This window comes from Pelodiscus sinensis, chromosome 8, assembly GCF_049634645.1.
Source record: "Pelodiscus sinensis isolate JC-2024 chromosome 8, ASM4963464v1, whole genome shotgun sequence".
NCBI lineage: Eukaryota > Metazoa > Chordata > Testudines > Trionychidae > Pelodiscus > Pelodiscus sinensis.
Window position 1 is genome coordinate 4,777,464 of NC_134718.1, and position 12,702 is coordinate 4,790,165.

Consider the following 12,702-nt stretch of genomic DNA (forward strand, 5'->3'; position numbering starts at 1 on the left):
AACTGGGAATAGTTGGACGCGGCTTCGTCTGCCATGTCGAGGTACGCCTTCTGGGCTTCCCCACTCAGGAAAAGGGCTAAAATGCTGTTCCACTGAGCTTGGGGCCAGTCCTCCCACAAAACTGTCCTTTCAAAGGCCAAAAGGCAGGCCTCCACATCAGCATCTCCTGTCATTTTTTGTAAGTAACAATTGGTCTGTAACAGTGGGGCCTCATCATGACTATGTACCTGGACCACCAGGACTTTCAGCTGGTTCACCACCTCCTGCAGGGTGGCTCTGTCCCGGGGCTGCCTGGCTCATCAACAGCTGGTTGGTTTCTGGTTGGAGCCGTACTGACGCCTGCTGGGCAGCTGCATGCACCCAGATAGCCTCCTATTGGGCGGCCGTGGCCTGCACCAGCGCCTTCACCAGGTCCTCTATTTGTACTTCTCCTTTAAGGGGTCAAGTTGGCCAGACTTAGGGTCCCTGTGAGGCCTCACAGCAAAATATCCCACTGCTGACACCATGTGTAGCAAGGGCCCCTCTGCAGCAGCTCTCTGGCCTGACCCTGCCACATTACATACACAAATGAGATACACAGTCCAGCAGATTGTAACATTCAAATGGCTAGGTTACATGAAGCATTTTGTTCCAAGCATCTTGGAATTCTGCATATTTGTATCCATAAACCAGTTTCATAAAGTGATAGGGGAAATGCCACACTGGCTACCTGCGCAGAGCCAAGGCACAGCATGGAGGGGACACATGCATACAACCGAACATTATCAATATTTGACAGATTCGAGGTACTTGTCAACACACCACATGGGTGACATCTGATGCTAGATGAGAGCACGGTTATAGAAGGGTTATAATGCCCAACTAAGAAATGTCTGTGAAAAAGTTTGAATTAAGGCTTTACAACAATTGTAGAGCACCATGTGTTATAATGTGGATATTCTACAGAGCCTGTGTTGGGTTCACTTTTTCTCTTTGAACTGTCTAATGATGTACAATGAGGTATCCTCTAATATTTTCCATTCACGTCAGGAATACATTTTGTCATGTGCACTGAGGCATGTGCAGATGGGCACCGCCAATAGAAAAACACCCTGCCGGAAGTGGGCAGCTGGAGGCACTCTGCCAATCACCCTGGGCGGCACCTGAATCTTCCCTGGGTGGCTGACCAAGCGCTCAGCCTACCGGGAATACTGCTGTACAATTCTCCTTCTCAGTGTAAAATGTCACACAATGAGGTGGGTTCATCACTGAGGAGGCAGAGCAAAGGTAAGGGTTGTTTTTATGAAGGGATTTACAGGAGCTGAGCAGGTACTTTGTGAACGAAGCCAGGGAGAGGGACATGTACTCCGTGCGCAGAGGCAGCAGGGTCCATGACTTGATGCTGAGGGCGCGTCTAGACTGCCCGCAGCTTTCGAAAGATATGCAACTTTGACGCACATTTGAAAATCTTTTTCCCATCCCGTTTTCAGAAGTTTTTTTTTTTTTTTTTTTTTTAAACCAAAACAATCTAGCTGTGGTTCTTTAGGGGAAAAAACCCTTTTCAAAACAACCCTTCTTCCTAAAAAAAATGAGGGTTCTTTGAAAAAAGGGATTTTTTCGAAAGAACCGTGTCTAGACTGCTTTTTTTTCCCGAAAAAAAAACTCTTCCAAAAAAGGAATCAGAAGATATGCAAATTTGCGCCACATTTGCATATCTTCTTTCGAATGCTGCGGGCAATCCAGATATACCCTGATCAAGTGCCTCACCTGCAGTGACTTGTACAGCTGTGATAAGGATGTAAATTGAATAAACACAAAGGAGCATGGGAGTGAGCTGGAGGAATAAGAAAAATCTTTATTAAGTGAAAGTTTAATAGGTCATAGTTAATAGTTTAATAGACCATCATTGAAATTACATGAACAACAAGGGAAGGAGAATGCTAGGTCAGCCCACTAATTCAGAAACGTGTCACATCGCAGCAGAACGTCCAATCACAGGCATTACATCGTCACAGTTAGCTCTGATTGGCTGATCAGAGCTCAAGAGCTGGACAGTGTAACTAGCCCCTTGTAAAAGAAAGCAGCTTTCGTGGCTGTCGAAAGAAGTCTCCAGCATTGCCAACTGCATCACAACTGAACTGAAAACATATCCAGCTTATGTCAAGAGCAGAGTCACACCGGTGCTCATTTGAGAACACTGCTGGGTTCATGCCTTCAGAGTCAAACAGGTAGTTATTATTTGGTATTGCACTTAATTTTGATAAATCACAGTTGCTTAAAAAACAGGTTATTTATCTGGCTGGTTTAAGACAAGGAGTTCATTTGTGTCACTGCGCTAACGAGACCAAGATCACAGACAATCAGATTCCTGCACCTGTCTAGGACACTAAGGTGGCTTTTCACGGTCTCTATCGAGGCAAAACACAGAGCCGGTATGGTTTTGGTGCAAATATCACAGGACTTGGGATCGAAGTTACATCAATGTCTTTGGGGTCAATGAGAGGTTTCAAGGTAAAATTCTGCAAAATCACTGTCAGGACCAAAAAGAGCTCCATCCTAGCCAGCCCCTCTCCCACGCATATTCGTTTCCCTGCAACGAAAAAGGAATTTTGAAGATGCAGAAGATCTTTCTTTGCAACCTACTTTAAATACTGTTACAAAGGATGTGAGATACAATATATATATTTTTTTTTTGCTTAAGGGATAGCCCGAAAATGCTCTGCAAACTACAATTTGAGGACTCTTTGTATACTCAAGACAAAGCTAAGAAAGAATGGTCTGGAAACTGAAATAAATATTTTACCTGCAGAAAAAGGCATGAAGAAGTCACTCTTCTTAAAAGCACCATTTTCATCCAAAAAATGTCCTGGGTTAAATTGCTCTGGGTTTGGGAATTCCTTGCTGTCACGTAGGACTGATTCCAGAGATGGGAATACTGTAGTGCCCTGGTTTAGTAAGCACAGATAAAGAAAGTGTAAGTGGCTAGAGTCCACAGGGAAAACTCTCCAGAATTCACTGAGCTGGCCAGCAAGACACATTTTTCTTTCCTTCATGCCCTTTTGCATCCCCTGGAAGTTCATGCCTTCAGCCAGAAGTAGAAACACTCTAATCCCATGAGAAAAGGTAACCCCACCAAACCGCAGCCCACCTGGAACAATGAGCCCCTGGAATCTCATTGGAAAGTCGGAAATATTTGATGCATCTTTCCGCCCATTGTCGGAAGCATTTGAATTTCCCTTGTCTTTATAATTTACTCATCACACCAATCATTTCCTCATAACTAACAGCAACATAATAATGCTGAAAATGCCCTATACTGCTCAAAGTGAAACTCATTGGCAAGCTAGGCCCTGAGTTGTGGGGCATATTAACACCTCAGTACGTCTAAAGCTTGATGAGGATGGAACCACTCCAGAAACTGACCCTAGAAGAGGACTACCTGACACTCTACCTGACGTCAATTCCATATCTAAAAAGGTCAACATGGTTCTAAACCTTTCTTCTGGAAGGGCAGTTCAGCCTGCAGAACACAGGGTTCTTCATGCCAGTCAAAACTGGAAAATTGTTGGTAATTGTGAAAAAAACACCTGCCACGTTCCAAACATTTCTACTGTGAATACTTCAAAAGGGAAAAGATAGAAAATCTGGATTTTTCAGAGAAACATTAGTACGAACCTTGGGGATAACATATTCTCTGAAGCGAACGTCTTTGGTCACTGCGTGTGGGAGGCTGAAGGGGACCAGGTTAACAAATCTCTGGATCTCATGGATCACGGCATCTGTGTAGGGCATCTGGCTTCTGTCCACCATGCAGGGGCTTCGGTTTCGGCCAATCACACGGTCAATCTCTTCGTGAACTTTCTCTGTATCCAAATTAACGATGTTCACTATAAAGCTAAAGACCAGGATTTTCGTACTTTCTGACACATTGCCAGACATACACAGGTCTAATATTGGGACTATCGCAAAACTGTTTTGGATTTCCCAGAAGCTACTGTACATGGTATCTAGGAGAAAGGACCAACAATGTACCTATAGCACGGTGATACTATAGCACAGAGCACAGTGTCATGGTATCGCTAGTCCACATAAGCTGCTAAGCAAAGGATTGAGACATAAGATTCCACCCCAGTGGAAACAATGATCCTCGGAGGCAGCTCGTGAGGTAAGAATTAGCACTGGGCTGGTCATCCACTGACCAGCCTACACCGTGGTGAGATGCACCACCTGCAGCCGAAGCTAGATTTGATCTGGTGACTAGAGGGCCAGGGGTCTGACATCCCTGGAGACCTGCAATCCCCTCATTTCCCCAAATCTAAAAATGGTGTGCGTCTCTGGGTGGTACCTTCTACGTCTGGGTATTTCAGAAGCAGCAGCAATCCGTGTCTCAGGGTGGTGCTGGTGGTCCCTGTTCCAGCCAGGAATAAATCTATCGTGCTTCTTACCAAGTTATCAGTGTTAAAAACCGACTGGCCGTTCTGTCGTTCCTGAAGAGAGTTTTGTTAGAGTTGTTTGATCACCAGGGGAAGACTGTCACACAGGCCCAACCCCTCATCTTCTCCCTGCTCTGTGACCCATCTGGTGTCTTTATGAAAATCCTTCACCAAAACCAGGCTCCCGCCCTGACCATTGCAGTAGCACTGTGAGCACAGATTTTGGGGGCATATTGCAAGGGAAATCTGTGATCTTTGTAAGAGAGGAGAACTGGTTCATCTGAAGAACTGAGCTGTGCCCACGAAAGCTCGTGATACCGTCCACGTGTCTTGCTAGTCTCTAAGGTGCTCCTTGTTTTTACGTTTTCCCCGTTACAGACTAACACGGCCACCCCTCTGAGACTTCTGGAGCATTTCAGGTTAGTTTCCATCTGTATTTCTAACTGCTCACATTACACTTCTGGCTGCTTTCCTTTGCTCTCCTATTTTGTTCACCTTAGAAGCACGACTGGCTGGAAAACCTTGAACTGCAGAGGAAACAAAATATTTCTAAGTCATTTTTATCCTGGGAGCCCAATAGAGTCAGTTTGATAGAATCATAGAATACTAGGACTGGAAGGGACCTCGAGAGGTCATCGAGTCCAGTCTCCTGCTCTCCTGGCAGGACCAAATACTGTCTAGACCGTGCACCAAAGGAAGCAAAATCCCCACTGAAATGCCTGGCTACCTGCTGATCCAGGGATGCGCTGATGGAACGCCCAAGAGGCTGCTGTTGCAAAGTACTGCAGGGGATTTGCAGAACGTGTTTCTAAATTAAGCTGGTAGTAGGAAAATAGGTCTGTAGGTGCGGGCAAAGGCTGCCATTTGCAACTGCTTTCTTGTGCTAATCCCACTGATGCTAACACAGCAGTAAAAGCGCCTCTGTCCACTCACTTACTAAAAATACGTTCAGGTGCTCTGTGCTTATAAGACATGTCTATGCTGAATTTAAAAAAAAAAAAAAAAAAGAACAATTGTTCTCCTTGGCCTCTGAGGACAGGGCAAGATGCAATGGGTTTAAATTGCAGCAAGGGAGGTTTAGGTTGGACATTAGGAAAAACTTCCTAATTAACTGTCAGGGTGGTCAAACACTGGAATAAATTGCCCACGGGGATTGTGGAGTCTCCATTCCTGGAGATATTTAAGAACAGGTTAGACAGACACCTGTCAGGGATGATCTAGATGAGCCATGGCCAATCCACGACTCACAAGCCGCACGGGGCTCTTTTCCCCCTCCCCAAAGTGTGGCTCGTGAAGCTGCCCCTGTGCCCCTGAAAATGGCCCCCTGCTGCCTGTGCTCATCGCAGTAGGGGAGCCATCTTGCGTGGCCATTCAAAATGGATTTTTCAAGACGGTGGTGGCCAGCAGGAGCCTGATATGGCCAAAAAAAAAAGCCTGTAACTGCATTTATTAAAAGGGGCAGCCCCATATTTTCCCCCTGAACAACCAAATGTGGCTGGGGGTTTGGGGCAGTCTTTTTTTTTTTTTTTTTGGACAACTTTCCTTCCCCCTGGCTCATTGCGCTATATGCACACACATTTTGGCTCTTTGTCTATAACAGGTTGGCCACCTCTGATCTAGATACTGCTTGGTCCTGCCGTGGAGGCAGGGGACTGGACTCGATGGCCTCCCAAGGTCCCTTCCAATTCCAGTGTTCTAGGATTCTATGATTCATACCGAACAGCTGTGAGGGCTTTGTGACATCACAAAGAAGGAGCGTCTCATCGATGAGAGAAGGAAGAATTGGTGTTAGTTATGGATCAAGGTATTGGCCTGTCTTACCCTCTGGGGTATTCCCACCAGCATTGCTCACACAAACGAGATAAGCAGGTTGGGGCTATTAGAACGTACATCCCGGGTTCACAAAGCAGGTCTTCTTTCAGAGATAGAAATATCCAGGATAGGCAGAGTCCATCCCACATCTGATGCCCTCACATACCTCTTCCATTTTGATGAGGAATGCATCGATGAAGTCCCGAGGGCAGCTGGGATCCAGAGACTCCTTGTGCATCTTAATTATCTCTCGAACAAAACTAATGAGCTCCTGAGAATTTTTAAGTATCTTCTTGTGAGGGCCCGGAAGGTAAGACATAAAAGTTGGGAAAAAATTGTACACCTATAATGATGGAAGGAAAAGCACCTCGTGACTGATCTGGACACAACAAATAATCACTGTGTTTACCCAACCGACTCAATGATGACACAACAATAAAATAGTTCTGTGCTATCTTCATGCCGAAAAGTAACCTGAAGAACTTTGCAAGCATCACTGACTCATTCTATTCCATATACACGTATTTCCTCCAATAAACTGCAGCCTTGTTTGGATTTAGCCATTCAAATAAACTGTTACTTCCAACACAAAGACATCCCCATGCTTGGGCATGGTCTGGACTAGATGACCAGTGATTTTGACTGAGTTATGCCAGCAGATCATTTACACAGGGTCATGCTTTTGTGAGGTTTTCTGCAATGTAGGTGCTGGGTAGCTGTGTCTCGAAAATGAAAAGGCGTTTGCATTGCAGGTGGGGAATATGAGCATATTCAGGTAGCCCATTGTGAATCTAAATGAACTGTAATTGTCTGGACTCTCATCTTTTAATTGGCAATTTCCTGGATTTTTACCAATTGTGCTGGAACAGGGCGTCCTTGAGCAAACGTAATTCAGAGCCAATGAACTGTTTTTGTGGGAATTTAAATAATACCAAGAAACAAGTTTGAGGCTGGGTTTGGTAGGCAGCCGAACAAGAACAGGAACATTATGGAAAACGGAGAAAACAATCATTTAAGGAAAATGAACAGTAAAAGAAAAAAAAATCTCTCCCCCTTCCCTAGTTACAAAGAAGAAGAGCGGAAGAAACTCCTGAACACACCTGTACCAGAACAGACCTGAAGAGATCATTGTTTTCCTCTAGGAGATTAATTAAAGTCAGAAATTTCTGATCTTCATAGTCAAACCGATCCCCAAAGACGATAGAGCAGATGACATTGGAGACGGTGTGCGTGAGGCAGATGGTAGGGTCAAAGGGCTGCCCTGGAGCAAAAGAAAACCAGAGTTCAGTGTTTAATTCAGTATATTCACCATGAGCCGCACAGCCACTGGGAAGTTCTGGATCTTGTGGCCCCAGGACAAAAAGGTGGTATCTAATAGTCATGTGGGGGGGGGCGGTGGAGGGAAGAGAATAAAAGCTCCCTGGCACTAGGGGCATTTTGGGCAGACAGAAAAGGCCCCTGGTGGACGGAGGGTCTGAGAGGATAGGAAAAGCCCATGGTGACATATGTACCACTAATGGCTGGAGTTACAAGATGGCTGAACCAAAGTCAATATCCCAGACAGAGAAAAACAAAAGTCTTTAGCTGACTCTGCGAATCCCCACCGAGCGTGTTTCTGAGCCTTTCCACCAGAAAACGGGCTTCCTCTTGGATTCGCATCTCAATGCTCTTCTTCCCCATCCCAAAATTTCTCAGGGTGGTGAGGGCAAATCGGCGAAGGTGCTTCCACTGCTCCCCGTTGCTGAAAACAATGCCTGGAAACAGGAGGAGACAGGAACGAGGTGGGAGGAGGAACGGGACAGACTGAATTGCCCCAGTTTTCTAACCGAAGGAAAGATTGGTCATTGAAAGATTCACCATGAACTCAGACATGGTTGCATTGATGTTCTGCTAGAGATCCTACCTGACGCTGATATGTATTTGCAGCAAAACCCTGCACCTCGATCTCTTTGCTGTTAATAGCAATTATGAACTGGCAAACAATCCCATTAGCGGTCATGCCCTATGACCACATTTTGTTCTCTGGCACAGCGTAAATGGTCACAGCAACTAGAGCGGGACCATGTAAAAAATCTGAAATACACTGAGACGTACAGAGGGGTCTAAAGTTAGACTCCTTCAAAGACCAGGACTAAATGGAGGACCAGCTGTCTTCTCGATCATCATCTCCATACCGGAGAACAGCCGAGCGACATGCCGCAGCACCTAGACACGTACCTGTTCCTTTGGCGAGCACGTCTGCTAGGGGCAGTTTTCCTCTTCCACTGAAATCCTCCCCTTGATCTATTAGAGCTTCCTTCACAGCCTCATGCCCACACAGTATCACAACCCGCTCCGAGCCAAAGCTTAGTGTGAAAACAGGGCCATACTTCGCACTGATCTGTAAACAAGTAACACAAAGAACCAATCCGTTTTTACTATAGCCATGTAGGTAAGAACGTGAGCAGATCTCATTACTCCTAAAAAGGGAAGTAAGCGACTAAGTCCAAAATAGATACCTGCGATCCCCCACACTTACCTCTCTAGGCCAGTGGTTCTCACACTCATCATGCCCCCTTTCTTTCTGTCTGGGGTTTTTATGGCCACCCCCACAAATGCATAGACCCCAGCCAACTCTGAAGCCACAGCAGAGCAGTAGCCGCTGCTGGCTTGTGCCCAGCTCTGAAAGCAACACCGCACCAGCCGAGAAGAAAGGGCGGCACTGTGACAGGGATTTTCATCGATATAGTCTGTAAGCGTTTGTCCCACATTGGTACCCTTACCGGCAGCTGCTGCCAACACCTGGGGCTGACAGCCAGACCCAGACCCCCACATCCCAGTGTGGTATTGGCAGGGGGCAGGAAGGAGAGCCCGAGGCCTGGTGATGGGGCTCTAGGTGTCCCCTTTATTGCTGACAGCCAGAGTTTTAACTCCCCCAAACACCTCTCCCCTAACATTGCTTAGTGGGGATGGCATTCACTTGGGGTGTGGGACAGTCGGTTTTAACTCTCCCACCCCGTACGTAAAGTAATGAAGGGATCTGAAACTGGGTCTCCCCAATCTTTGCCCTAAAGCACCACACTAGAGGGTGTTCTGGGGCAGGGCCCTTTACCTCTTGGGTCTGCCTCACCCTGGGATACAGAGTCGGTCTCTCCCTCTGGAGCAGCAGCCAAGACTTGGCAAGTCCCCCCGAGCACTGGACCCGAGTTCCCCCATCAGGCCCTTCACCCCTGTCCGTGCACAGGGAGAAGAGGGGAGCCCTTCCACTGTCATGTCGGCATCTCCCCCAGAGAGGGCTACACCAACTTGACAGAGCAGAGCCACGGTCCAGGCGTGACTCTTGTCTGGTGAAAAGGGCGAAGTCTCATTAGATCCGTTTTACACATGGGAAACACACTAAGAATCGGTGTGGCTTCCCCAGGAATCAGTGACGGAGCTGTGACTAGAACCCAGGGCCGCTGACTGCCAGGTCCCTGCCTAACCCACTAGACTGCCCTCCCCATTGCAGGAGAGCCTGTACAGTCGGCAGCACGTCTCAGGGGACGTGTTTTGGCTTCCCCGAGAAAATAAAAACAACATGTTGCCAGGAAGAGGTTGTATCTAACCTTCCAGATGAAATATTGTTAGAAAAGAACAGGCGGCGCGTACTCGCTCCATCTCAGAACCCCCGGGGATGCGAGCGAGCAACACGCTAACTACAGGTTGACCTTTCTATCGTAGTCAGTCTGTAGATACACTTACCAATTAGAGCACCCCTTTAAACCTGATTTAGTAACGTGAACACCCACAGAATGCGCAATCATAACCCTGAGATGAATATGATACCCGCCCGTTTACAGTTTTATAGTTGATGTAGATCGTTCTCAGATCACAAAACTCCTTGAATCAGCAATTTACAAGGGAGATGTGACCCAAACGCCTGCTTCAGAGCAAACGGGAATGGATTAGGGGGTAAGGAAGATCGCACTGTTAACACATAGAACATTCATTCAAAGTTACAGCTAACCTGAGCAAGTAGGGAAGGAGGGATCAAAACAAGTCTGTAAGTCAATAGAAGCAAGGTCCGACTGGGCCATGCCCCGTTACCATGGTCACAACCACCACGGCCTCTGATTTAACCATTAGTCTGCCCAACCAATCTTTCTTGCCCAACCAAGTCAGACACAGATAGGGATCAAACATTCAGGCTATGTCTACGTATGCGGCAGAACGTCTGATGCGCAAGAGGGTTTTTTTTTCACAAGAAGAACAGTGCAGACTGCTCCCCTTGCACAAAATGGAGGCTCATTAGGTATGCAAATGAGGTGTCGCAATATTAATTGCCAGACCTCATTTGCATATCTTCTTGCTCAAGGATGCGCAATGTAGACGTAACCTTGGTCTTCAATACCGGTTGCGCAATCCCCAGAAACGTCAGTGCTCTCTTTCCCCGGGCTCTGCTTTGCACCCACCTGAGCCACAGCCGTGGATATGGAGAAGACGCCCTTACCTTATGTATTGAGTCAGGCATGTTTTTCAAATTCAGCTGCAGAGCATTTCCTATGAGGGGAAAAGCCACAGGGCCGGGCGGCAGCTTCCCACTTCCAGACGTCTTCCTCCGTACTGAAAAGAAGAGAAGGCAAGAGACGCAAATGACCAGGAACACCGTGGTTGCTCCCAGCGGTTCCATTGTCGCGAGTAGCAACAGCTCTAGGGTCTGACCGGGGAATATTTTATACGTCAGAGCCCACACTTTATATATTGTGCCTGCAAAAGGGACAGTGGCAAGCAAATAACCAATAGCGGCTCTCAATTCTTCTGAGTCAACAAGTTTATCTAGGGCCAACAAAGTTTACTAGATACTGACAAACTAGGAATGAACTCCATTTGACTGTGTTTGCGCCTTGCATTCTCCCTAATGCAGCACAAATATTAATCATCATGGGAAAGCTTCAGTGCCCACGAAGTCATCGCCCTCTGTCAGCAAGTATCCTGGGAGACCTGGTGCCAACTGAAGCATAGATTAAGGCTGGAGAATGGTACACAGCTGGGGTAAACGGGGCTGGTGCACACCTGTCTCCCACTCCTGTCAGCCCTGCTCTGAACTTGGTTAGCCCCTGGTCTCACTCCTAGGCCTACCTGAGGTACCAGTGAGAGAAGCATAAAGCTTCACTGCCTGAGACAGGTGCTAAGTGTGTTTGATACTGCCAGAGGGAGGGGCAGAAGCTGCCAATACCAGGGTCTTTATCCTGGGGGAGGGCTAGAAGCTGCCCTTCCCTCCTGCCCCTCCCCCCAGAACCTCTTGCAGGGGTCTCTAAAAGTCCCTTCTGAGAGTCAGAGATCTGTGGCAGAGAATCTACCAACCACAAAGTTACTTAAGGCTTATTTACAGATTTCATCTTCAGCTAAGTATCGGTTAGCTACTGCTGTAGACGTTGTACATTAACATCGGACTGTGCTGCATATAATGTATTGCTCCATGTATTGAACAGTGGCAATCTTCTTTCCAGAAGCCCTTTGCTCAATGCACAGTAATGCACACTGGAAACCATAATCCCAGCTCCACTTATGAAATGACAGGGTCTTGCCACTCCGAAGAGAAAGACAGTGGAGTCACTGTGGAGAGTTCTCTGAAAACACCCACTCAGGGCGCAGCGACAGTCAAAAAGCAAACTGGCTATTCGAAGTCATTAAAAAAGGATAGGGAATAAGACAAAGTATCATATGTAACCTGTATAAATCCACCGTTCCCCCACATCTTGAAAATTAATCTCATCCAAGGTGGCTTGTAGGGTGGAAAAACAGATTTAAAACGAGAAGAGTATTTGTGGCCACTGGCTGTAGGACAGCCGTCAGCCGTGTTCTATCCGGCACGCGCTCCATTGTGGGTGTGGAAGCAGGGCGGGAGAGGTGCATTTTCTCTGTTTTTTCAGTGCTTTTGGATTCAGCGAGGAAGGTGCAGAGCTGGAGAGCATTGTAGGGATGCACTAGTCAGACACAATTTTTCTTGGGGGTGAGAGGTGGTTTAAGAGACAGTGTTCGGGGATTCCCCATGGGCTGTTTTGGAGCTCACGGCACCTGCATCTGCCTTGCTCACAGAGCCCTCTGGCGGCCCAGGTTTCCCTCAGAAATGTGCAGCGTGTCGTCAGTGATCTAAACGTGGTCTCACATTGCCCTCTAGAGGCCCCTACCTCAGACTGTCCCCAGACACAGAGCTCCCAGTCATACCCGCGGTTTTGCCCCTGCATCTGTAGTGCAAATTCACATCCATTTGGCAGGTCACGTCATTTTTAGGAAACTCATCTGAAGGGCAGCCTCCTTCGCCTCCTGCAGGCTTGGACTCAGCTTCCTTTAAGGGATGCTCCTGGACTGGGCTCCACATGAAGAGGAGCAGGGGCAGGCCTCGTCTCTCCTTGTCTGAGGAACGCGCTGAGGCGTAGGTGGAGCTAGCGATGTGGGCATTAATCAATGCCCTGAAAACAGATATCAGACAAGATCACAAAGAAAAAACAGTTTCTTG

General features: G+C 47.2%; 1 protein-coding gene across 2 annotated transcripts in view; it reads right to left on the reverse strand.

Annotated features, from left to right (window-relative positions):
* The window catches only part of LOC102463015 (E3 ubiquitin-protein ligase MARCHF8), a 160,117-nt gene that overhangs the window by 31,822 nt on the left and 115,593 nt on the right, over nt 1-12,702 (reverse strand). Inside the window, exons 7-15 of one of the 2 annotated variants that reach the window (XM_075935714.1) lie at nt 10,693-10,805; nt 8,442-8,604; nt 7,829-7,978; nt 7,325-7,485; nt 6,391-6,567; nt 4,325-4,466; nt 3,655-3,842; nt 2,783-2,924; nt 1,815-2,569 (exon numbers count right to left, since the gene is read on the reverse strand). In XM_075935714.1, the coding sequence (XP_075791829.1) occupies nt 2,388-2,569; nt 2,783-2,924; nt 3,655-3,842; nt 4,325-4,466; nt 6,391-6,567; nt 7,325-7,485; nt 7,829-7,978; nt 8,442-8,604; nt 10,693-10,805 (1,418 nt within the window). In that variant the 3' untranslated portion in view covers nt 1,815-2,387. Of the gene's footprint in view, nt 1-1,814; nt 2,570-2,782; nt 2,925-3,654; nt 3,843-4,324; nt 4,467-6,390; nt 6,568-7,324; nt 7,486-7,828; nt 7,979-8,441; nt 8,605-10,692; nt 10,920-12,702 lie in introns of those variants that run through there. The other variant, XM_075935711.1, reaches the window with a different exon arrangement.